The sequence below is a fragment of the Camelus ferus genome, chromosome 14 (assembly GCF_009834535.1).
Source record: "Camelus ferus isolate YT-003-E chromosome 14, BCGSAC_Cfer_1.0, whole genome shotgun sequence".
Taxonomy (NCBI): domain Eukaryota; kingdom Metazoa; phylum Chordata; class Mammalia; order Artiodactyla; family Camelidae; genus Camelus; species Camelus ferus.
Window position 1 is genome coordinate 24,863,999 of NC_045709.1, and position 24,896 is coordinate 24,888,894.

The window sequence follows — 24,896 nt, forward strand, 5'->3', positions numbered from 1 at the left end:
GGAAAGCCAGCTCCCCACACCGGAAACGGGCGCTGGTGTTGGCGACACAGCATGAAACGGGGAAACCAGGCGCTTGCCTCAGGAGCAAAGCTGCTGTCTGGCCGCGGAGTAGGGTGGGCGGGGCCGGCCTCACGCTGATGCTGGGAAGTGACTCTGCCGTCCGCCCCGCCCCCCCCCCCCCCCCCCCCCCCCGCCACCGTCTGCTGCTGCACAGCTGGGCTCAGGGAGGAGGAAAGGGGGCGCCCCCCCACCCCGCCCTGTGTCAGAGCTTCTCCTCATTTCCTTCCAAGCTTGCTCCCGCATTCTGCACTTGTCCCAGCAGTCACCCCGCCTATCACTCTGGCCACCTCGCAGACGACACTGCGTGGATTAACTTCCCCTGTCAGACAGCGGCACTTAAGGGGCCAAGCCCTCTGGGCCCACTTGTCCTTTATTTGGAAAAGCCTGCAACTGTGCATGGGTATAAAGGCCACACCCGCCATGCTGACCTGTGCGAGAGACACCGGGTGGAGGTGCCAACGGGCGGGACTCGGGCTGCATGGCCCCTGGTGTCCCCCAGCAGGGAAAGACCCACTCGCAGGCATGTGGGGGCGTCCCACCCTGGCCCGTGGTCCATGATATGCTTCCTCCTCTGCAGCCCTGCAGGGACATGTGCGGGCTCTCCTGTCCAGCGAGAGTGGTGGCCTCGACAGTGGCCCGGCGTGTGCTGGCGCCGGGGGCACCGTCTCATCCCGTGGGCCTGCTCGAGGTGGGAGGTGCTGGCGCTCCTGCCCCTACCCTGAGAGGTGCTGCTGTCTGGGCCGAGGTGGCCTTTGTGCAGGGACCCCCTGGAGGTTCCAGTGGGGCATTTTCGGAAGTGGCCAGGCCGCCTGCCTGCCTGTTACTGACAGGTGTCATGAACAAATGCATTCCTTGTATGTTGGGCATGAGCATTGTGTCTTTTAACTTAAAACACAGATTTGAAAGTTATCAGTGGATTAGTGTCCTGAACATGAAAGAAATATGAAAAGATGGACATTTAATGGAAAATGGGCCAAAGGCACTTCAACCCAAAATGAAACAAAAAATGGTCCCACACTTTTGATAGACATGCACCCTTACCAATAATTTAAACTTTTCGATGAAAGCTGGAGGTTGTCATGGTCACCAGTTTAGCCGAGTTTGTGAGTGTTGATCAGACTCCGTGCTGGCGGGGTCCCACTTCCTTGGGGTCCAGCACGGCGAGTAGCCCTCCTCCTGCTGTGGAGCCACCAGGATCTGTTCTGAGGGGCCGACACCGGGCTACTGCCACCTTTGGAGTGAAGTCGGAGGACTTGCTGCCCATCGTGTGAGAGGGGTGTCCTGCAGCTGTGGTCACTCAGACCTCAGGAGCTGTCTGCCCACTAACGTTTTATTTACTTATTTGGGCAGTGGTCCGTAGCCTGATGCTAATGGTAGAAGCTGACTGTGGGTCAGGGTAAATGAGGTAATTCCACTTTTATTTTAAAAATGTGTCTTTGTTTATTTTTACTTTTAGTCTATATCCATTTATCTTTAGAGAAAAAAACTAGGACAGTATATATTAACCCAAGAATGTAATTCTGTTTTTCACTTTCTGACATCTTTATGTATTTTTAAAATTTTGGTTTTTGAAAGATAGCTTTCGAGATACAGTTCACGCACCGTGTAATTTGCCCATTGAAAATGTACAATTCTGGTGTTTAGTATATTCAGAGTTGTGTGGCCATCACCACAATCACGTTTAGAACATTTTCATCTCCCTAAAAAGAAACCCATTCCCTTTAGCTGCTCCCCGCCCCTGACTACCTCGAGTCCGCTCTGTGTCGTGGACAGGCCTGGTAGGGCACATCGCGTAGGAGCCACACACCGCTTGCCCGTGGGAGTCTGTTTCCCGCGTGGGGCATTGTGTCTGACAGGTGCGTCCTGGTTGTCGCGGGTGCTGGAGCTTTATGGGGCTGGGGCTCCGGTGGGTCAGGGCCCCTCCCGAGCGCCTGTCGTCGTTTCTTCTGCAGACCTGCAGGTCCCAGTTTCTGTGCGGCTGTGTGTTCACTGCTCCGGGGCATTGGCCTGGGGCAGGTTGCTGGGCCACAGAGGTTGCTCCGGGTTTACCCCATCTTCTGTTCCTTTAAGCAGGGGATGACAGTTCAGGCTCCTCTGCGTCCTCCCTGACATTTGTTACTCTCTGTCTTTGATTCTGGCCTCTTAGTGGCTCTAATTTTGGTTTTAAATCCTCAATAGATTTTTATTCTTGAAAAGAAAAAGCAGCTTTTTCTCTTCAGTTAAGGTGAAAGGGGTGGTCCTTTTCACGGGCGTGTCCCTTTTAAAGCAAACAGAATCCAGGTCACAAAGGAGTTGAGAACACAGGAAAATGCAGGAAAAATGTACATACAAGTCTACTTATGAATCAGCTTTCTGTGAAGAGTGGCATCTTCCTGGGATACGTGTGCTCAGTTTGGGCAAGGATTGGGTACAGTCACTTGGGCAACGGTGTCTGCAGATGAGCGGTCCCCAGGCCGTCGAGTCGCTGCTGGTCTGGGGGCTGCCACGCTGTCCGTGGCCGCGCCCTCCCTCCTGGCCTGGACAGCGGCTGTGGTCTGCGGGGAGCGCCTTCCGGGTACAGGACCATCCTGTCCTGTCCCCTGGGCACTGTCCACGGTCACATCCTCCCTGCTGATAGCTGCCTTACTGGCCCACCACTCCTGCCCTCTCCCCTGACCCTCCATGACCCGAGGGAGCAGGCACTCGCAGCACTGTCTGTCCGTCAGCCCCACCTTCCGTATTTTGTGAGCCAGACCACCTACTCACCCCCCTGCCTGGTCTGGCCTTAGGTCCCAGCTTCCGGCCCCTCTCTCTCGTCCTGGCCACACCAGCCTCCTCACCCTTGAGTCCTGCAGCCCCAGGGCCTTTGCACACGCAGTTTCGGCTACCTGGAACCTCTTCCCTGTCTCCCCGTGGTCCTTCCCTGTTCACGTGCTCATATGTTCACCCATCAGGACATGACCCGGCTCTGTAGCACCCACTGCATCTCAAACACCAAGGTTTCACTTGGCTGCTGACCATGGCCGCAGGGCGGGCAGGGGCTGTGCCCCAGCAGGGCCACAGCCCCTGGTAAACAAAGGTTGGATGAACTACACATTAGGAGTTTAAATCTAACTCCTTCAAATCATCTGGTGCTTCCCATTAAAATGAACCCGGAACCCAGACTCCAGGTCCCCAGCCCCCAGGGCCGCCCCCCGCATCCCCGCTGCCTGGACTGCCTGTTCCTTCCGCCCGGGGCCTCTGCGCTAGCCCTGTTCCCACTGCTGCACCTCCCCTCTCCAGCCCCGGGGGTCCAGCCCTGCGGCTTCCCCATCTTCTGAGGTCATGGGTGGCTCTGACCATCACAGCTTCCTGGCAAACCTGCACCCGCAGGCTCTGTGCCCCCCGCCTGAGGGCAGCCCCATTGCTGGGCGACATGGCCTGTGACTGGCTCTGGAGGTTAACCCCAGCAAGGGGTCTCCTGGCCTCTGGTTACAGGCTCGGCTCAGGCCCAGGCTGTGCCCCTGCTCCATCCAGGTGGACTCGCGGGCTGAGGGGCAGCCTTTTAACTTCCTCAACAGTGTCTTTTAAAACGCAAAAATGTTTAGTATTTTTAATCTTGATGAAGTCTGGCTTATCAGGTTTTTTCTTTTAGCTGTTGTGCTTTTGTTGTTGTATCTGAGAAATCATTACCTAACTCCGGTCACAAAGAATTATTCCTATGTTTTCGTCCGCGTGTCTCAGATTGGCCTCGCGCTCAGGTGTGCGGTGCTCTGAGTCGGCTCCTGTGCGTGGCGGGAGGCGGTCTCTGTCTACCAGGACCACGCGGCCTGCAAGCCCGCCCTCAGTGCTCTCTCAGGCATGACCTCCATCCTGGGGCCTTTCACGCTGGAAGGGCTGGTTTCTGGGTTCTCACCAATCTCGGCCCGGTCAGCCCCTCCTCCTGCCCCCTGATTCGGCCGTGGGTCCCATGTGGGCAGCACCAGCCGTGGGCCCTTCTGGACTGGTCTCATCCAACCGCCCGCGGCCCTTCTCCCCTCCCCACTGATGCGCAGTCCTCCCCCGCTTCTCACCCCGTGACTCCGTGACTCCGTGACCCCGTGATCCCGCGACCCGGGGCTCCTCACTCCAGCTCTGCATGCAGGGCCTGCTAGGGAGGCGAGAGGTATGCGGTTATCGCCGTGAGTTCTAGAAAAGGGGGTGCTGTCTGACGCAGGGCCTTGGAGCTGTGCTTCTAACACGGACAGCGGGCCTTCCCGGGGGCTGCACGCGCTGAGCCCACTGCTCACTCGTCTCAGGGGAAGGGGCAACGCTGGGGCCGCTGTGGGGAGGGTGTCCGCACCTGTTGGCACTGGTTCATTTTCACCCAGCTGAGGAGCTGCAGTTCCCGCCTCCCACGGGAACCCGGGTGCAGTGCCGGGTGGGCCCCAGGTGGCGAGCAGCCTGGCCGCAGTAACCGCCCTGCTGTCTCTGTCCAGCCCCTTCTACGGAGAAGACTTCTACTGCGAGATCCCGCGGAGCTTCCGCCACCTGTCCTTCTACGTTTTCGACAGAGACGTGTTCCGGAGGGACTCCATCATAGGTAGGTGCAGACAGGCTTTCCTTGTTCTCCCCGCCTCCTCCAAACAGTCTTGTCCTGGCGGGATCGGGGCGCCTCTTTTGGACACCCCGTTCTGAGCTAGTCATGCCTGCATTTTCCACCTGCCCTTGCTGGCTGTTCCAGACCCCGCCTGCCAGCCTATGCAGGGTGACAGCCCATAAGTGGGGACACTGGGACATGCCAGCAGAAGTTTTGAGGCTATCCTTCGAGGCAAAGGTGGGCGCCCCCGAACGACTTCCAAGGGCTTCTTGAAGGGGCCAGTGTGCCAGGTGACCCTCCCCCTGTCCCCAGGCCTTGCAGGTTCCTGACCCTCAGCACCTCTCCATGGAGGGTTGGGTGGTATTGGGGTGCTCTCAGACCTGTTGGGGTACACTCAGATGTACTAGGGTGCTCTCGGACATGTTGGGGTGCTCTCGGGGCACTAGCGTCCTAGAGAGGGTGAGCCCACCTTGAATGTGGAGGAGCCAAGAGCCGCCAGTCTGGCAAGTACAGCTCTGTCCCAGGAAAACCCTGTCTGTCCCCCGAGGCACCAGAGTTAGACCAGAGCAGCCCCGCGTGGGCCTAGCTGTGGCCGTGGGACCCGAGCTGACTGCTGGTGGCCTGGCCACTCCTGGCAGGAGGCATCTGGGTGCTCACCTCCTGGGCAGAGCAATGGAGTCTGACGTGCACCTGACCCTGCAGACTCTGTGTCACCATGTCCCCCACTCCTGGGGCGTCCCACCAGCTCCTCGCCACCCACACGTGGCTGGTCAGGCGTGTTTGCATCCAGGCCAGCAGCACTCAAGACAGGTGGCCACTCCCTGCAGCTCTGTCTGTCCCCAGCCCTACCTCGCACCGCCCTCGTGGGTGGTTTTTCCTAAGCTCTCAGGCCCCGCAGGCCCCAGGGTTGTGTCTGGCATGCTGGTCTCATGGTGGCCACTAAAGGTTCATCACTGCCTGGTAAACCCGCACCTGCCCCCCCCACCCCCGCTGACCCGCCAGGTCCACAATGGGAGCCACCCTTCTCCCTATCCCCGTGGCAGCCAGCTCTTCCGGCTTGGCCCTCGCCCCTCCAGCCGCTCCCCTCTCCCATACCAGAGCTGTGTGTTCTCTGCCTGACTGTCAGCATCTCCTCCCAGTTTAAAGCTGACCACTGGCTCCCACGGCACGAAGAGAAAGCTCCAAAGAGGGTCAGGGCCCAGAAATGACCATCATTTCTCTGCCACACCTGGCAGCAGCCGGTCAGCAGTCACTGAATGTTTGTCCAGAGAATGGACAACTTTTGAAGATGCCTCTGTACATTATATTTATCCCATTTTAGAAATTCAGTGTGTTTTATAGATAGTTTCCCATCTAAAGAAACCCTTTTCTGGAGTTAGAGCCTGATTTACACAAAAACAGAGAGAAATGGCCAAATTTGAGGCCACACTGCATGGTGTGTCCTGGAGAAGGAAGTCCATACTCCCTAGTGTGCATTTAAGACCTTTGATAATCTGACCCAGATTGTTCTCTGGGCTTAACTTCCCCACGTCCACTCTACCACTATACGTCTCTCACCATAAACACACGTAGAACCAACACCTGCACGGCCTTGACCTACACCATCTGCCTGTCACACCCTAGTGACACTGGTAGCCTTTTTACTGCATCTCAGTCTTCTGAATCTCACTAGTCCTGTAGGGATGAGCTCAGATGTAGCCACGTGTTCTCTGCAGCCGAGCAGTGTATAAAGTCCAAGTTCCCAGGCCCCATCCGTGCAGTGGACCCAGGTTGCCAGGGGCTGAACCTGGAATTCCACCCAGTTCCTCAGGTGGCTCTTACAGTCAAAAGGAAACAGCACGTGCTGAGTCCTTCTGTAGCCAGGCCCCATGCTGCATGAGCCTTTCAGTCACCCCAGGAGGGAGGTATCACCCCTACTTGCTGAGGCTCAGAGAGGATTAGACACTTGCCTAAAGGTGCACAGTCAGTGACCCAACATCTGTCCTACGCAGAGATGTGGGAGGAAGGTCGGCAGAGACGTGGGAGCAGAGGGTTATGTCCACACTGACCTGGTCGTTCCGTGAGGCCCCTGTGGTGGCCTCCCCTGCCATCACCTCAGAACTCGCTCCCGCTGGTTTCATCCCACCAATGTGTGGAAGGCAGCTTCACAGGGTTTGTCTAAATATTTCGTGTTTAATCAAGCCTTCAGATTTGTGCTTTCCCGAGACTCTGGGCACCGGCCATGTGGAGCAAAAGCTCTCCTGAGCCTGAGTGGCCCTGTCTGACCGCAGGGCAGGGAGCAGCGGCACCAGATCCGCCATGTCTGCGGCAGAGACGGGGCTGGCAGGGTGACAGACACATCCCCCTCACCTGCTCCCTCCAGGGGCCCCCCTCCACCCGCCCTGACCCCAGGCTCTGTCACCAGGCTCCCTTTTTAGGACCGTGGTCCTTCCTGGGTCATGGTGGCTTATTTCCTGCCCGGACTCACCTCCTGCTGTCCAGCGGGTGCGCCGAGGTTTGTCCCAAGGGGAAAGGGAAGGGCCCGAGCACTCAGCTGAAGTTGACATTCTGCTGGATGAAGCTGGCTCAGATTTTACCAGAATGAAGAGTTTGATTAATCCTTGGAGCCTGTGTGAGCTTTTTCTGAGTGGCAATCCTGAGGAAAAGAAATTTTAAAGTATCTTAATTTTAATCAGAGAGCTTGCTCGAATTGGTTCTGCAGTTATGTCCCCTCAAAATAATCAAGTTGGTTATTAATCGTTCTGTTGAAGGCATTGCTATTTTTAAAGATAACCAGCAAAATCATGGTTTATCAATTCCTGGTGGCTTTAAATTGAGGGTGTGTCCCACGCAGCCAGATCCAGATGCTTTCACTGTCACTCTCACAGCTGCAGAAGTAAGAGGCTGTCGGGACCTCCAGGGGTAATTTAAAGTTATGACTAGTAATCATGTTGTTACTGGGATGAGAAACCAAGTTCTAGGGTATAAATTTGTGTCATGGAAACAAGCAGTGTCTGCCGTGGGGCCCCCAGCACCGCCTGCCCCACTTCAGGTTCCCTGATGCGGCCGCACGTGTGCCTGGCCGTGGGCTCAGGGCAGGGGTCCCAGTGAGGGTGCTGGAGACGCAGGCGTGGAGGTGAGGCTGTACCGGCTTCGAGGGGGTGAGGGCTGGTGGGACTTAAGTAGGGGGAGAAGACAGGGCCCCCCGTCCCTCCCCCGCTCTGCCGGCCTCCTCTCCCAGGGGACTGGCTCGTACCACCAGCCCCTCTGTCCCTCCAGCCCCAGAGCCGGAGGGGCATCTGCAGTTTCTCTCTTCGGAGGGGAGGGGAGTGAAGTGAGACCTTTATTCCTTTGTTCCTAAGCAAGGTTTATTGAGGTATCGTTTATAGATGGCGAATTCACTCTTGTCAGGGGTAGAGTTTGTGGTGTCCCCCAGTGTGCACCGGGCTGTAACAGCACCACGATTAGGGAGACTCTCCCTCCCCAGAAACTCCCGTGGCCCCGGGAGTTGGCTTCCTCCTCGCATGCCTGCCCATGGCAACCGCGACCTGGTATCTATTTCTTGTCCACATGCATGAAACCACGGAATGTGGCCATGGCACCAGCTGCCCCGCCCAACACCGTCCTCTCTGCGTGTCCGTCGCGCAGACCTGCCGCGTCCATCCAGTCATCACCTGATGAGCGCTAGGGTTGTGTCCACTGTTAACATTCTTGCCCAGGTCTTTGTGTTTCCATTCTCTTAAAAAACACCCAGGAGTCGGGCTGCAGGGCACCCCTGCCGTCCCTGAATTGACCGCTTTGCCTGAGGGTTTGTTTGCACCAAGGCATTTGAGAAGGAGCAGACGCAGGGGAATCCCTCCGTCCTAAGGTCAGCGGAGCACACACTCGGGCAGAAGCTGACGAGGCCGCCCTAGACCCTGTCAGCCCCAAGGGGCCGCCGAGGAACCCGCACCCAGACCTTGCTGACCCGCTCTCCAGAGCATCAGTTCCCATGTGCAGTCACCTTCCTGGAAACTCCAGTCCTTTTCCTGTTTCTCGTTGTGTCTCTGAAAATTGGTGGTGGTTGTTTCAGGTTAGGTTGCTGCAAGGTGCAGCCACCTCTTTGAGTTGCTCATCACCGAGTTCCCACAGGCACATCTGAGATTCACACGTGGATAAACTTCCGTTTGCTTTTCTCCTGTCAACCTTCCTTGTTCCCGGAGAACCTAGAAGGGCAGAAGGGAACGGCTTTTCCTCCCCGGGGGTGTGTGTTTGCCTCTGCAGGGAACCACCGGACTGCCTTTCTGGCCGCACCGTTCTGGATTCTCTCTAGCGCTTAGTGTCGCCCGCTTCTGTTTTTAATTCCCTTGCCGTCCTAGTGTGTGCAGCGTCGTTTGTGATGAAGCATGGTGTCGGGCGCCCTCTCATACGCTGGCCTACCGCCTCTCTCGTCTGTGGGGAGTGGTTCACGCCTTTTGCCCTTCCAGCTGGGCTGTGCCCTCACTGAGGTCACAGCTCTTTTCAGCGCGTGCCGGACGCAGCCCTTTACCAGGCGTGTTTCGCAGGTATCTTCTTCTAGTTTGTGGCTTGTTTTCTCATTTTCTTACCAGTGTCTTTTGAAGAGAGAAGCTCTTAATTTTGGTGAAGTCCAGTTTATCAAATTTCTTTCTTTTATGGTCTGTATTTTTGGTGTCATGCCTAAGAAATCTTTGCCTGCCCCAGGGTTTTGAAGATCTTGTCTTTTCTTCTAGAAGGCTTTTGGTTCTAGCTCTTACATTTAAGTTTATTTCGAGTGACAGGAGGAAGTCAGGGTTCATATCTTCCCTCACGGACGTGCTGCTGAGTTCCCTCAGCGCCTTTTGAAAACCAAGTGACTGTGTGTGTGTTGGGGGTGGGGGTCTCCTCTGGCTCCTCCGTGCTGTTGCACTGACACAGCTGTGCTCCTTCCACTGTCTGGATTCCCGTATCTTCATGGCAAGTGTTAAACCAGCAGTGTGAGCTCTGCAACTTTGTTCTTTCCCAGACTTGTTTTGCTATTCTAGGTCCTTTGAATTATCATTTACATTTTCAATCAGCTTCTCAATTTCCGAAATAACCAAGATTGCATTGGTCTACAGATGAATTTGGGGGGAGTTAACATCTTAACAATACTGAGTCTTCAGACCTTCATGGGGTGTCTCTCCACATACTTGGGTCTTTAATTTCTCTCGTCAGTGTTTCGTGATGTTTTCAGCATGCACGTCTTGCACATACGTATATATGTATGTATATATTTTAAATTTATCCATATATTTTATGTCTTTGGTGGAGTAGACAAAGATTTCTTAGGTCATGCACCAAAAGCTCAAGCCATAAAAGCATCATTTTGTGAATGTGCTGTTGGTATCTTTTCAATTTCAGTTTTCACTGTCATCACTCGTAAGTACAAATACAGTCGGTTTTTATGTATTAACTTTGTATTCTCTGGTCTCGCTAAACACACCTAGTCTGCTAGCTTTCCTTGTGTATTTCTTGTCGATTCTGTGAACAAAGACTTTTGTTTCTTCTTCTCTGTCTGTGGGCCCTTGTTTCTCCCTCACCTGTCAGGACACCAGGTTGCACAGGAGTGATGGGAACAGCGTCTCTGCAACCGGCGCTGTCTCGAGAGTGGCCTGCGGTCCCTCCTTAAGTCTGGCCTTGGTCACCGTCCTGCAGTTTTCACCCCTGGGTACCGGCCGTCCCCACATCCTCTGATGCTGCTGTGCCTGGCTCCCTACGTCACACACCCCGTGAGCCACCTGACCGGTGCGGCACCATCAGGGGAAGTAACACGCGAGGTTTTACCGGTGGGAAGGCCGGCAGCACCACTCTGTCCACGTGGGAAAGTGAGGCCGTCTGGTGTCACTCAGGTCCATCAGGACAAGTCTGAAGGTTACGACACATCAGAGACACTTAAGCGGACGCAGATCAGGCACTGCCCAGAACGCGGCAGAGACACTGATACACCCTCGTGCATTCTTGGACGTGACGAGTCTCTAGAAGGAGGGACTGGAAGCTGCTGACAGGTGACCCCCCAGGGAACCATGTGGCAGAGAGAGACTTATTCCTGGCTGCGTCTTACATCCTTTTGAATGCCTCAGACTTTGTACTGTGTTCCTGTACTACCTACTTAAGTTAAATTAAGTACTTCCAGAAATAAGGGGTAGGAACGATGTACAGGTTGTTGGAGTCGTTTGAGCATTAACTACGCGGCTGCTCCCTGTCCCAGTTAAAGCTCATAAAATCATTGCAGTTACTTAAAATTTCAGACTTCAAATGGAATCCTCCCGTCTAGCTGAAGTCCATGGAGTCTGAGGGTTTCTTTATCCTTTTTCACTGAAACATATTACCCAATTCAGTTCCAGGAAACTTCTGATTCTTGTGGCTTTGTTCCTGCAAGATTCAAAATCATATCCCATTGGGAAAAAGGGTGGGGTTTGCAGGAGCCAAGCGGAGAGGGACACGTCTTCTCTGGGGGGGCTTTACCTCGTGACAGGGTGCACTGGGGGTGGTCTGAGGTGGCGGGGCCCACATCAGGGCCGGGCAGGACACCCCCACGGCGAGGAGGAGGGGGGTTGGAGGTGGTGGGGGAGCCTGCGGTGGGCCCCAGGGAGCCGTCCTGCCCTCAAAACTGGACGCTGATTGGCAGGGCCCCGCAGACCTGTAACAGACGTCTCTGAATTTCTGTGGTGCGCCCTCTCCACAGCCCATGCCTGCTGTATTTTCTGCCCGCTGCCTCCCCCTTCCATCGCTCCCGCCCGCTGACTCCATGTGCCGTGGCCTCAACCCCTGTGAGGTCCGTGGCTGGGCAGGATTCGGCTCTGGGCGGCCCTGCGTGGCTAGAGCTGAGTGCTGGTGTTGACTTGAAGTGCCAGGTGTGCTGCGTTCCCTCTGCAAGTGGACGGGAGGACTGGCCTTCAGCTAACAGGCCCTGGCCTTCCCCTGGCTGCGTGCCGGTGTGGGAGGTGAGCAGACGAGCCAAGGCAAAGATGCCGAGACGCCAAGTGGACAGTGAGCGCTGCACTGTAGCTCGCACAAGCACTGCACATTTCCACGGAGTCCCCAGCAGAGCCTCCCGCTGCCGCCGCCCCGCTCGGCTCTGCTGCGCGGGTGTTGCCGAGCCGGGGGCCATGCTCTGCTGGGGCAGACGTGGCACCTTCAGGATGAAACAGGCATGTGCTGATCTTACGGAGGAGGATGTGGCCTTGTCACTCTGCCCGGTTACGTGTTCTGGACTTTACCGTGTGAGACAGTTGGCCATGATCCTGGAGCGCTTTTGCTCACAGCCTTGTTGTGGGGGGCTTGTTCCCTCTCGTGACCACGTTTCCCTGCTGATGTTCCAGGAAAGGTGGCCATTCGGAAGGAGGACCTGCCGAAGTACCACAATAGGGACACCTGGTTCCAGCTGCAGCACGTGGACGCGGACTCCGAGGTGCAGGTGAGGCCCTCGCCGAGCCGCGGGGCACGGGAGCCTCGGGGTGGAAGAGACTCTGGTTGTGGGTGAAGAAAGGGGTATGGGGTTCTGGCCGCCACCGAGATGACGGCTGGCAAGCTATGCCCTCCACGTAGTGAGTGTTGGCATGTTAATTTTGTCTGCCCTGCTGATTATCGTCAGACTTAGTCATGCAGCTTAAAAAAGTAAAATACGGAAGGCCTAACACATAACTGAAAGTGAACAGAAAACGTGGGGAATACACAACAAAGCTGAGCCTGGTTGGCTGGAGGGGGGCACCCGTGGGTTACTGAGCCGCTCACACTCAGCAGAGCAGGGTTGGAGCTGGAAGAAATGAGGGAGTAACGAAGCCCCCGTGGTCTGGGCGTCCCTGGGCTCACCCGGCTTCCCTTGACCGGGGGGGCGCTCCCCAGAGCTGGGAGTTTCTCCCCCGCAGGGCCCTTCCTGGGTTGGACCCCCCCACGCTCAGCGTGCAGGAGATGCCCAGCGGGAGTTCACCTGCACCTTCTCTGCTCTTGCCACCTGGCTTGTGTGGTTTCCAGCCAGAGCTGCCCGGAGCCCAGGCCAGAGCTGCCCGGAGCCCAGGCCAGAGCCTGGAGTCTTGGGACCGGGCCGGCACTGAGCTCAGGGAGGCTTCAGGTGCTGGTCTTCTGTAAAGCAGGCTGTGTCACGGACAAAATGCCTGGGGTGCACAGGCCCCTGGCAGTCACGGGGGTCATCCCCAAACTTGCACCCAGAAGGACTTACTGAGGAGCTGAGCCAATCAGCCGTCGTGAGGGTGCCTCACACCTGATCAGTTCTGACCAGGGGCCCACGCCCGCTGCAGAAACTGGGGGACGCCAGAATCCCTGCAGAACCGATGACGGTGCCCACCTGACAGCTTGGGGGACCCTGACACAGAAGGTCAGTGGCACCCACTCTGCTCAGGTACCCCAGAAACTGCGCCTTCAGAAGGCGGCTCCCGGAGCAGGAGCACCTGTTGGGACTGGACTTGCTCTCGGTGCGGATGCTCCCGCACTGGAGGCTCGCGGGGCCACGTGGAGAGCAGCGACCCACGTGCTCTCCCCGCGTTTAGTCCCCAGATTCAAGTTCACTTTTATTGCTGAGCATAGCTTTTCCTTTTTCTTGATTTTTTTTTTAAACTTAATTTTGAAATGATTACAGATTCATAGAAAGGCTCAGAAAATACCACATGGGCAACAGTGATTAGTCTTTACATGTAAAAGGCTGTGGCTTGCCTGTTCACATGTGAAGACTGAAAATAAAAGAAAGGTGTGTCCCTTTGCTGGGTGCCCCGAGGTGACATTCGAGTAACTGGCGACCTCGGTCGTCTCATCAGTCCCATGTGTGCGGCTGCAAGCACACGTGAATCCTCTGCAGTGTCCCACATGTGTGACTATATAACGACCTCCACAGTCCAGACCCGCTGGGTCACTGCCGCCCATGTGAGTTATGCAGCCAGAGGGTGATTGACCCGGTCCTGGCGAGTGGCTCCTCCGACTGTGGTGCAGTGCTGGCACCCTGCGGATCACAGATGGTGACACCGCATTCCAGGCGCTGAGTGAGTGCTTCCCGCAGGGACTTGGTTGTCAGGCTGCCCAGGCAGCGGCCTTTCAAGGTGCAGTGATGCACCTTCCTGCAGCCACACTTCATCCCAAAATGTCCCCATCACCATTTCAGAAGGACCAAGGACAGCACAGTGTCTCGAGCCATCTGCTCAGTGACTCACAGTTAAAGGTGTCAGAAAGGAAGTGTCATACAACTAGGGTCAATGGGAGACCAGTGAGTCACAGACAAAACGGGGGGGAAAGGTGACTTAAAGAAACTGTGGTATATTTGTGCAGTGGAATACTACTCAGCCATAAAAAAGATGAAATAATGCCATGTGCAGCAACATAGTTGGGCCTAGAGATTGTCATTCTAAGTGAAGTAAGCCAGAAAAGGAAAGTAAAATACCATATGATGTCATTTATATGTGGAATCTAAAAAAATGGCCCATAGGAATTTATTTACAAAACAGAAAGAGACTCAAGGACGTGTGGTTACCAGGGAGGGGAAGAGGGGGAAGGGGTTAAATTAGGAGTTCAGGATTAACAGATTCACACTGCCATATCGAAACAGATGAACAGCAAGGTCCTGCAGTACAGCACCGGGGACTGCATTCAATAGCTTGTAATAACCCGTAACAGAAAAGAATCTGAGGAAGAATATATGTATGTACATCTGTCTGTCTATATATACACATATAACTTAAATCACTTTGCTGCACGCCTTAAACATTGTAAATCAACTACACTGCAAAAAAATTTTTTTAAAGATTCTGACTTGCCCTGGAGCCGACATTTTATAGGTCTCCAGTAACCTGCTTGGTTCACAACACCAGCCCCTCTGCTCCTTCCCTGGCCTGGGCTGGGCAGCTTCAGGGCGAGGCTGTCGGCAGGGACGGGACAGCCCCTCCTGCGGTCCCTGCTGGGCTGTGGGCACAGCAGCTAGAACTCTGGCACCACCCTCCTGTCCAGAAGGGCCCCTCCCAACTCCTCCAAGGACGCACGGCCGCCACTATCTCTGCCTAGCACCACTTCTGTCAGATTTGGCCCCCAAGGGAGACACGGAGGAGCTGCCCCAGCAAAGCCACGGTCCTGCCGGCTGGTTCTCAATCCTCACAGTGACACTCTGCGTCACACGTCCTTTTTTAAGGACTCCCCGACAACCAGGGTCTGCAGTCTTCCATTACAAGGACCCGGAGGTCTCTCTGTGGGAGGAGGGTGCAGCCCCTTTCCCCTGGACGGAGGTCCTGCTTCTCTGGGGTCTGCCCTCCCCGCCTCTGCCCCCCTCAACAGTCTTGGCCCCGGCGGAGGGTGCAGGGCTCCAGTCTGGCCTCTCAGGCCCCATAGACAAGGATCAGCCGGCAGGACGCACCTGCTGCTGTGCCCACGTCTGCCCACAGCCACGGCGTCCCCTCCCCAGGCCAGGGGTCGATGCCTTCCTGAGGAAAAAGGACTGGAACCACTGGTGCCTTTTCTCTCTTAATTAATAAACTTTATTTTTCTAGCAGTTTTTGGGCAGAAAGTGCAAGGAGCTCCATGTCTCCCCGCCCCCGCCGCCCGGTGTCGGCGTCTGGCGGTGCACTTGCGACACTGACGCACCGGTGTTCGCTGAAGTCCAGGCCCATGGTGGGGGTCAGGCCTCCTGCTGCGGGTTCTGCTGGGGGACAGGTGGTACCGTCCGGATCCACCGGCAGAACCACAGGGAGTTCCATGGGGTCAGGAGTGATTCTAGTTTTAGTCATTCGTGCCTTCTTTTCCCTTCGTTTGCTTGGCTAAAAGCTTATCCGTTTTATTTATCTTTTCAAAACCCGACTTTGGTTTGTTTATTTTCTCTGTTGATTTCCTGTTTTCAGTTTCGCTGATTTCTTCTCCAGTTATTGTGTCTTTTCTTCTGCCCACTTTGGGTGTGATTTGCTGTTTTTCTGGTTTCCTAAGGTGGAGGCTTAGGTTACTGATTTTCAGGTCTGTCTTCTTCTCCAGGATGCGCAGTGACTGCCGTAAGTTTCCCTCTGAGCATTGCTTTTGCTGCATCTCACAAAGTTTGCTGTTTTATTTTCGTTTTGACTTGTGAAAAGAAATGAGTTCCAAGTATTTTTCAGTTTCTCTTGAGACGTCTGGCCTTTTGTTATTTGAAAGTGTGATGTTTGATCTCGTATTTTGGGATTTTCGAGCTTTCTTTCTGTCACTGATTTCTAGTTTAATTTCCACTGGGGTCTGAGGGTGGCCGTGAGATGATTTTCATGTTTCTAGACGTGTGTCCAGGCCCGGGGGCTCTGAACGGGTGGGCATCCTGCGTGGGTTGGTGACACTGTTCAGTCCTGGTTGCTCTTTAAGGCTTCTTATCATTGTTCTCCTCAAACAAGACCCGGGAAGGTGGTGACGTCTAAATTTTTAATGCTCTGTCCTGAGTTTTTTCTTCTCGCAGACCAACATAAATGCGAGGATTCTCCTCTGAGCCTCAGTGCCTCTTGCCTGGTCTGGAGGCCCAGACCGGCCACCTGGGCTCTGGTCGCCCTCAGCTGAGCACTGGACCTGTGGCTGCCTCCCTGGAAAGCGCTCCTGTTGGGGTCAAAACAAGTTGGGGAGCAGTTAGTTTTTAAATTTTTTATCTATAATTATTATTGTATGCATTTCTAAAGGTTACAGTTACTACAGAGTGCAAGCTCTGCCCCGTGTGTGCAGCACGTCCTCCTAGTTTGTGCCTCCCCCACCCATCTGCCCGTGGGGGCAGTTGTGTCTGTAGCTGAGCAGCTGGAGCGCAGACACCCCTGCTCATCCCGAGAACGCTTGGTGCAGAGACCGAGCCTGGAAACCGCACTTCCTGCCTGCCCCTCCGAGGGTGTGCCCCGGTCCCCTGGGCGTTGCCCCAGGTTGTTTGTGCGGAAGGTGGGCTGGGTGAGGACTGAGGTAAGCGTCTGAGCTGCAGACCCGGGGTGATTCTGGGGGGTCCGCTCCATGATGTACGGTCTGTGTTCTGTTTCCCTCGTGCCTTCCTCCCCAAATCACCCGCACTGCAGCGAAACGAAACAGCTGACGGGTCTGCCCCTGCGGAGGGAGGGCTGCCCTAAGAGAGGAAACGCGCGGGGTCACAGGACCTGCTGGCGTGGAGCTGCCCAAACTCCTCTGGGAAAACAGGAAGCAGGGTGGCCAGCGGCCCCTCAGCCCAGCACCGGGCACCAGCGGTCAGGGCGCACCTCACCGGACACAAGCTTCGCTTCTTGGAAGCGGGTCAAGCATCGTTTGGGGACGTGTCCGTCTGAGGGCGCCCGGCGCACCTTGGGGTGGGTGAGGGACGCGAGCCTGACCAGGACTCTGTCCTCTCACGGAGATTCCTGCTGAGTTTCATGTCCGAGCTGTCAGCATCCGTGTCTCCTTTCTCTGTAGGGACCGCAGTGCCCCTGGAGGGCGGTGCCGAGCCTCGGGGTGACTGGGAAGTCCCGGCCCGCCCACGCGGGTATTGGGCAGCGTGCTGTGGCTCTTTCTCTGGGGACTTGTCTTCTCCACCCCTGCCTCCCACTCCCAGTTACCAGCCTGAGGATTTGCTCTGGGCTGGGGTCAGGGCCAGGTGAGGTCCGCCAGGAGGGCGGTGCTGCGTCGTGGACCCTGCGTCCGCACACCTGACAGGAGTGTGGGAAGATCTGGTCAGTTCGCTGGGAGGCCACTGCCCCAGCCAAGCACATGCCCGTGGTGGGCGGCACCACCCAGATCAACCCTTCACAGATGCAGACAGGACACTGCTGTCACTTGGGGCCACGCGCTATGATGCCGGCGGCTGGTCTGAGATTGCGGGACTCATCACTGGCCGTTTCACCTGCCCATCACTCCCGCCCTCCCTGCAGCCACTCTGCCATGGGTGAGGGGACAGCCAGGAAGGATAGCATGCTGCCGTGCCCGCAGCCAGGGTGCCCAGGAGTCTGCTGTCCTGAGCGCCCAGTCTGCCCCGGAGGAGGCCAGCTCTGGCATCCGTGTCATCAGGGAGCCTGGGCTAGCCACCCACATCTCAGCCCACGTCAGTGTCATGGGCGTGGTGTCTGTCTGTGAGGTCAGCCTGTCCCCCAGGCTCCTGTGGCCGAGCTCTGGCCTTGGGCATCTGCTTGCTTCCAAGCTTACGATCCCAGAGGCCATTGGAGGGACGGGCTGGTTTATTCCCGAGTGAGAACGGCTTTCGTGGGGGCTTGTGTCAGCCCCCAGTGGGGGCCTGAGGGGCTGAGATGGGGCTGGGGCGACAGAGGTGTCACCCTGACCCATGTCACCACCGGATCCTCGTTCCTTTTTTGTTTTCTGAGCCAGTGGATCCCGGAGCCTCTGGTCTGGAGGCGTGGCTCTAGCTAGGGTGCTCCCTGCACCCCTCCACCCCCCTGGTGGGCCCCTCCTCATAATCAGTGCTGCTGGCATTTTCTCGAAACACTTTTCTGGTGGCTCACCCCAAGCCCAGAAACAGCGGCAGGACGACTCTGGTACCGTTTAGACCTCACCGTGGGAGCTGCCTTTTCTGGGGCAGAGGAGCCCCTTGTCCTGGGACAGCAGCTGGTCCAGACCCTATGCTGCTGGCCAGGCCAAGCCCGGAACTGGGGTTTCTTCTGGAGAGGCCAGCACGTTCTCTGGGCAGACGCCCTGGGCTGGGCAGGAGTGGACAGAGCGCCAGGTGGCCAGTCGCTCGGAAAGGAGGGGAGAGGCTGCTCAGGGCCGGGGAGGGGTATCTCTGCCTCTGCCGAGGGGAATTGTAGAGCAGTGACAGGAGGCATCCTGCCCCCCCACCCCTGTGCCCCCGGCAGCCGGCATCCCACCATGTCCCTGGTCCTCCTGAGACGAGGCGGCCATCACTGGCTCCCCAAGCTGCCGAGCCCGGAGTTTAGTCAGAAGGCGCTTCAGGACGATAGATCCTGTTGAGTTCCATGTCTGATTCTCACCCGGAAACACTTGTGTTCTGCCTCCTCTGGCTGGACTTTTGGGAGCTGGCCTGTCTGCTTCTGTCTTCGTGGCCCCACTCGCTGTGGGCGGAAACAGCCCATCCTGCCCTGTGACTCGCCAATCTGCCCTCTTTCCGGATGCACCCAGGATCCTTGACTTCCCTCCTGAAGAGCAGGACTCGGGTTCCTGGCCTCTGGTCCGACCTCGGGTGGGCACAGAAGCATCGGGTCATGGGGCAGAGCTGCGCCACCTCCCCAAGGCTGCGGGGGCAGCGGAGTGAACACAGCCCAAAGCGACAGCCACACTCTGAGCTGCTGCTCCTGGAGCGCCTGCTGCTCCCGGAGCGCCTGCTCTTTGTGCTGTTTGACCAGCTGTCAGCGGAGCTGGAGCCTTTAACTCTCAGGGATCCAAATTTGGCGGGTGGACATGCGGCAGACCCCATGCATCTGTGACTGCAGACCCAAGCTCCCTGCTGCACAAGGCTGCCCCGTGACCCTGTGTCCTTGTGTCTTTCAGGGCAAGGTCCACCTGGAGCTGAGGCTGAGTGAGGTCATCACTGACTCGGGCATCGTCTGCCACAAGCTAGCCACGCGGTAAGAGACGGGGCGGCCACCGTGGCCCGTCTGCTGGGAGTAAGTCTAACCCCCAGGGAGTGGGGTGGGTGGGTTTTTCAACAAGTGAGTCAGGATTCCGAGCCTTGGGGACTCCCCCGACGGTGTTCTTAACATCTTCATAACACGAATGCCCATCCCAGAGGTGACAAAGTCACTCAGTGCAACTCTAGGCAAAGAGGTTGGGGTCACAGCCCTGGCATCACACACAAGGAAATGGCAAGGTGGGGTGCCCATGCCTGACCTCTGACCCCAACCCCAAATCCAAGGCCCCTCCTACTCCCAAATGCTTAGTGAGTGTGCACGTGTGTGTGTGCACCTCTGTGCATGTATCTGAAGGTGGTCTCCACACTGAGTTTGTGGTGGACTCTTGACCTCTAGGGCCTCAGAGCCTCGGGTGGTCTGGAGGAAGCTGGCCTCAGGAAGGCTGGACACACGCAGGACTCCCCACGGGCCCTCTGACCACAGCAAGGGCTTTGGTGCGCTCCCCGTGGACAATCTGCTCTCACTGCCTGCCCCGCGGGCCTCGCAGTGTCTTTACCAAACACACTGGCCAGTCTTCCAGGGTCAGTGGGCAGCGGTCAGGAGTTGTGCACCGCCCCTCCCGCAAACGCCCCACAGATACTGCAGAGTTAGGTGGCTCCTGCAGAGGGAAGGGGCCTGCCTGCCCTGTGGGAGGGGACGTGACCCTCTGGTGTGGGGGGCCCGCCAGAGACACCCAGCCGTCCTGTCTTTGAGGGCACCTGTTCCCGGCTGCATCCTTTACCTGCTCCCGGCCAGCGAGGGCTTCAGCAGATTTGGTGACACCCTTTTCTTGGGCTTAGGAAATGCTGGCAAAGCCTCCAAGTTCAGCTTTAGGTTTCCACTGTCTCTGGCCACCAGCAGGCCTGGGGGAGGGGGGAGCAGGGTCCCCCGTTGTCTGTTGTCCAAGGAGGTCCTGCCCCAGCTGCCCACAGCATAGTCTGCTCACATTCATCGTCTGATGGCTGAAGACGGCCCCGGTCAGGTCAGGCTGCAGGGTTGTCCCCATAGCACCCGCAGGAGGGCACGGTGTGGACACATGTAGGGCACGCGTGGGATGTGGTGAGGGCTCTCGTCTGGAGTGGCGGAGATGAGCTCGGTGATCTCCTTCATTTTCCCTTTTCTTCTTGAAATAGTTGCTGTGCCCTCGGGTCCAGTGGCCGTGAGGAGAGAGCTGCCTGTTTCCTTGCTTGTAGTTTATCCCATGTTGAAAAAAGACTTGACGTGAGCCTCACACAGAGCAATGCAGCTGTGTCAGTGGTGGGGAGACGGAGGGACAGGCGGGTGGAGAGCAGGAGGGTGAGCGCAGGGGGTGTGGGCCAGGACCTGTCCTGAGGGTGGCCCCGCCTCTGAGGGCGGAGGGTGGAAGTGAACCGTCTGTCTGGGAAGAGCAGTCCTGAGCGGGTGACCACAGGTGCAGCGCCCAGAGCAGGAGGATGGGCGCTGCAGTGAGGAGCCTCCCCAGCGACACCACAGCTGCCTGCCCCGCTGTCCTTGCTGTCTCCCCACCCCACCAAGCCCCGAGCTGACCTTGCAGAACCCCACCCGTGGCCACTGGGGACTCGGGGGTCTGGTCTCACTCAGCTTGTGGGGACCCTCTCATCCTTGGACCCCCTCAGCTCCAGGAAGCACGGGCCCCAGATGGCGAATCCCAGCCCCTGCCATTTAGAGACACCTGCCTTCTGTGTCCAGCCCGTTCTTTTGGGTCAGGGTGGCTTGTAACCTTGGAAGCACCTGCTCTTCTCATCCCTGAGGGGTCTTGAAGGGTCTTCACTGCCGCTTTGAGGGAGATGGGATGTCCATCACCCACCCCAGTGAGGAGGTCTGTTGGCCCTGCACCCCACTGTGTGTCCAGCTGGAGGAAGAGGACAGGCAGCCAGCTTAGCGGGAAGCTTTACTTCCTTTGTCCAGAAAGTGGGAACAAAGGCGTCTGGCCTTCCTGCGCTGGAGGCTCCTCCCCCCCCCACCCCCAGAGCGTCTGTGCTCACGGCTCCATGCCCGTCCCTGGACATGTGTCCGAGATGTGGCGAGAGCTCAGAAAATACTTGTTTAGAGATGAGGTAGTTCCTGGAGAGAGGAGGTGACCAGGACAGGGTCAGCAGTGGGGGAGAAGCAGAAATGCTCCAGAAAGAGTAAAGAGAGAGGGCTGGGAACACGGGCTAAGGCTGGTGGAAACCGTGGGCCCTCACGAGACCCAGCCTGTCTCACAGGGGCTCCAGACAAAGTGCCAGAGAAATGGAGAGAGGGGTCCATCAGACCACTCCCAGCTCAGGACAGGCCTGCGCCGCGTGGAGGAGGAACCGGGAGACAGAGGCCTTGCCTGGTCAGGAGCGTCCGGTGATGGGTCAGCACCTCAAGGCTTCCCAGGAAGGTGGAAGCTGCCCAGGCCACCTGGCTTCCCCAGGTGCAAGGGACCCGTGGTCTCCCAACTTCAGACATGAGGGAGAATGGCGCAGCCAGACCCTCAACGCCCTAGTGTGGGGTTAGGGCTTCTGCCTCCTGCCAGGCAGTCAGTGGGGCTGGACGCCGTCAAGTGAGCTGTCCAGATGGTGGGTGGTCGGCCCCGAGTTGGGGCAGACAAGGTGAGCCAGGGGCTGGCTCTTGTCCTGGGGGTGCAACCAGGCATGGGCAGCGGGGTCTCCCAGGCAAAGCCTGAGGTGGGTGAGGAGACAGACTGGAGCTGTGGGTCAAGGCCACTGTGAGTGCGTTCTGGAGGGGGGACTTGGTGCTCCCTGGACCTGCGTGGACGCCCAAGGTGGGGCACCTCAGGCCTGGGGTCATTCGAATCTCCACCCGCCCGGTGGAAGGCCCTGTTCTCACTCGGACACTCAGCATGGACTTCAGGGGTCACACCAGGCAGTGGGGCAAGGCTGCTGGCACCTCCCTGACAAGAATTGCTCCTCAAACAAGAGACCCCTGACCTCAGATAGCACGAGGGCCAGATGACCCCAGGATCTGGGCACCCACAACATGACGTTCACAAGGTCCCACGTCTGCTCAACACAGGCCAGCCAGAAGCAGGAGCAGGAACAGTCCAGCAACAGACCAGGGTGATAGGTGATGGGGTAGTAACCAGGGCGGGTGTGACTGCCATCTAGGACCAAAGGGAGCCCCAGCCCGCAGTGGGGTCAGGGGAGGGAAGCCTGACACAGGTCTCCCGCTGCGAGGGGTGTGAAGGAGGCAACCCTCAGGCTGCAGCTGTCGTGCCCTTGCCTACAGGGCCCATGGTCCCCACCAGTAACTCAGACATAGCCCCAGACCCCACCTGGCAGGACTGCGGGAGACAAAACTCTCCAGCCACTCCTCAGAAGTGGAGCTGGAGCATCACTGCAGAAGTCACCAGAACCACGTCCTGCTCAGCCAAGGCCACTCTGCCCTTCCTGGGAATGCACACACACTTTCTCCTTCCCCCAGACGGTCCCGGGCAGTGACGGTCAGCTCTTTGCCCACGCGTGGCTCTTGGCACAAAGCTGCTGAGACAGTTGACAGCTCAGACCCTGGGGCAGTCTTGGGAGGTGGCTGTGGGCCTCCTGTCCCCTGCTGACCCTTCCCACCTCTCTCCTCAGGATCCTTGAGTGCCAGGGCCTCCCCATCGTGAACGGGCAGTGTGACCCCTACGCCACGGTGACACTGGCAGGACCATACAGGCAAGTGTGGCCGGGGGAGGGCGTGGGCACGGGAGGCGGTGAGGGTCGTTCAGTGGGGGCATGGGGAGCCCAGACATGGAGGATTTTGTGTCCTTTGTTGCCCCGAAGTTGCTTCCCGAGAAAGAAACCTTGTGTTCTTCACAGCGCGTATTTTTGGCTCAGTAGAGGTTCCTGGTTTGCATACCATCTGGGCTCGGAGACAAACAGGAACCTTCGGAGATGCGTTGCTCACTCACTTGGTGGCTCACCTCAGGCTGGCAGGTTTGGTGTCAGCCATGCTGTTTCCACCCTAATCCTTCCTCCCACGACTGCAGGTCGGAAGCAAAGAAGACAAAAGTGAAAAAGAAGACCAACAACCCCCAGTTCGACGAAGTGTTTTACTTTGAGGTTGGTGTTTGGGGGCCAGTGTGATTGAACCCACCCCCAGAATCTGGCAGAGTCTGGGTCCGAAGGCCCTTAGCACGTCCTTCCAAGAGTTCCATCTGGCACACGGGAGACCCCCTCCAGCCTGCGGCTCCAGTTTCCTTGGAAGAAAGGCCACTTGTTGCTTCCAGCAGAACCCAGTTTTCAGTTGAATGCTGACAAATTAATACTTTGCAAATTACTGAGACTTTGGGGGTTTACCGTTTGTTTGGTTGGGGTTTTGTGTCTTCTGCCTCTTCCCTGAGCAGGGGAGGGAGGCTTGTTTCCCCAGAAATAGTGAGGTCTTGATGCAAAAGAGCAGCTGCAGGCAGACAAGACACCCCTGGAGCTCTCAGAATACGGGTCCCCTGGACAGGTAGGACGGCGCGCCCAGGGCAGGACAGCAGGAAGAAGGTCCAGAGGCCCCAAGCTTGTCCCAGGCGCCCTGTCCCAGGCGCCCTGTCCCAGGCGGGCAGCAGGCCGTGGGCAGGGCTTCCCCGGGAGTCCGCAGGCCCAGCGGGCATGTGGAGCACCAGGCTGCGGGGTCTGTCTAGGTGTAGTGAGGCTGGGGCCGGAAGGCGGAGTTTTGGGAAATGAGATGGAGGGTGCGTTAGGGCCAGCAGAGGACCTGGGCCTTTCCCCACTGTCCTTGGCCCCCACGTCTCTCAGGTGCGGGGGCTGCGATCTCCCCGTCTGGTAGCCCTGGAGAGGGTGTGGAGGGAGGACCCGAGGCTGAGGTGAAGAGCCGCCTCTGTCCCTGGACGGTCCCCTCGCAGCCGGGCCACAAGACTCCAGCCGAGTGGGTCCCCAGAGGCAGGGTGTGCGTGCAGGACAGAGTGTGGGTGTGAGTGGGCGGCAGGCCCAGCGCTGTCCCCCCGCCCCCAGGTGACCCGACCCTGCAGCTACAGCCGCAAGTCCCACTTCGACTTCGAGGAGGAGGACGTGGACAAGCTTGAGATCCGGTGAGCGCGTGTGCGGGCGGGTCCCTGCTGGCGGCTGCGCCCCGCCCATCGCACCTCCCGCCTGCCTTTGTTTTGTTCTGACATCGGGGGTGCAGAGAGGGGCTCCTCTTTCTCTGTTATTTTAACGCTGGAGTGTTGGATGTGGCCGACGTTAGAGCCGGGGCTCCCCAGGTCGCTGGGAGGCGGCTGGAAGGGCAGACTGGGCTTTATGGTCTGCTCCGTGGCACCTTTGGGGGCCAAGGCTTCCTGCCCCTCAGGCGGGCATGGCCTGGCCTGGCACGGGGTCCTGCCGCTCTAGCCTCGCAGGGAGGTCGGTGTGCAGCCTGCACACATCACCCTCGAGGTTGAGGGTCGCAGCGTCCACTTGAGGGCCACGCAGCCCTCTTCCCACCAGCTCTGAGTAGTAGCCCCCACTAGGGTGGGAGACCCGAGTCACAGCGGGGGGCTGGCCACAGTGAAGCCTAACCGGCCCCGTCCCCAAGAACCGGAGGGACTCTCCAGTCTTGACGTGGTTGAAAATTGCTTTCCTGAGGCACCTGAGTTTCCCTGGAAGCACCATGGGCATTCAGTTGGGGGCAGACTCTGGGTTCCTCCCAAAAACCTGGCTCTGAGCAGTGACCAGGCCCTGGAGTGGGGCTCTGGGCGCGGGGGGTGACTGGCAGGTGCAGGGTCGGCCGAGGCTCTTCCCTCCTCTTTGCGGGTCCCTCCACCTCCACGGGCCTTTGTACACACGTCTCGGTTTGAGCCCCATTCTGAGTGTTTCCAGTCA

The 24,896-nt window shown here is 57.6% G+C and overlaps 1 protein-coding gene across 5 annotated transcripts in view; it reads left to right on the forward strand.

The window, feature by feature from the left end:
• RASA3 (RAS p21 protein activator 3) overlaps positions 1 to 24,896 on the forward strand; it is a 78,155-nt gene that overhangs the window by 33,172 nt on the left and 20,087 nt on the right. For all 5 annotated transcript variants that reach the window (XM_032496562.1, XM_032496564.1, XM_032496566.1 and 2 more), the window contains exons 3-8: positions 4,497 to 4,600; positions 11,917 to 12,011; positions 19,001 to 19,077; positions 22,683 to 22,763; positions 23,078 to 23,150; positions 24,051 to 24,127. In XM_032496562.1, coding sequence (XP_032352453.1) covers positions 4,497 to 4,600; positions 11,917 to 12,011; positions 19,001 to 19,077; positions 22,683 to 22,763; positions 23,078 to 23,150; positions 24,051 to 24,127 — 507 coding nt within the window. The remainder of the gene's footprint in view (positions 1 to 4,496; positions 4,601 to 11,916; positions 12,012 to 19,000; positions 19,078 to 22,682; positions 22,764 to 23,077; positions 23,151 to 24,050; positions 24,128 to 24,896) is intronic.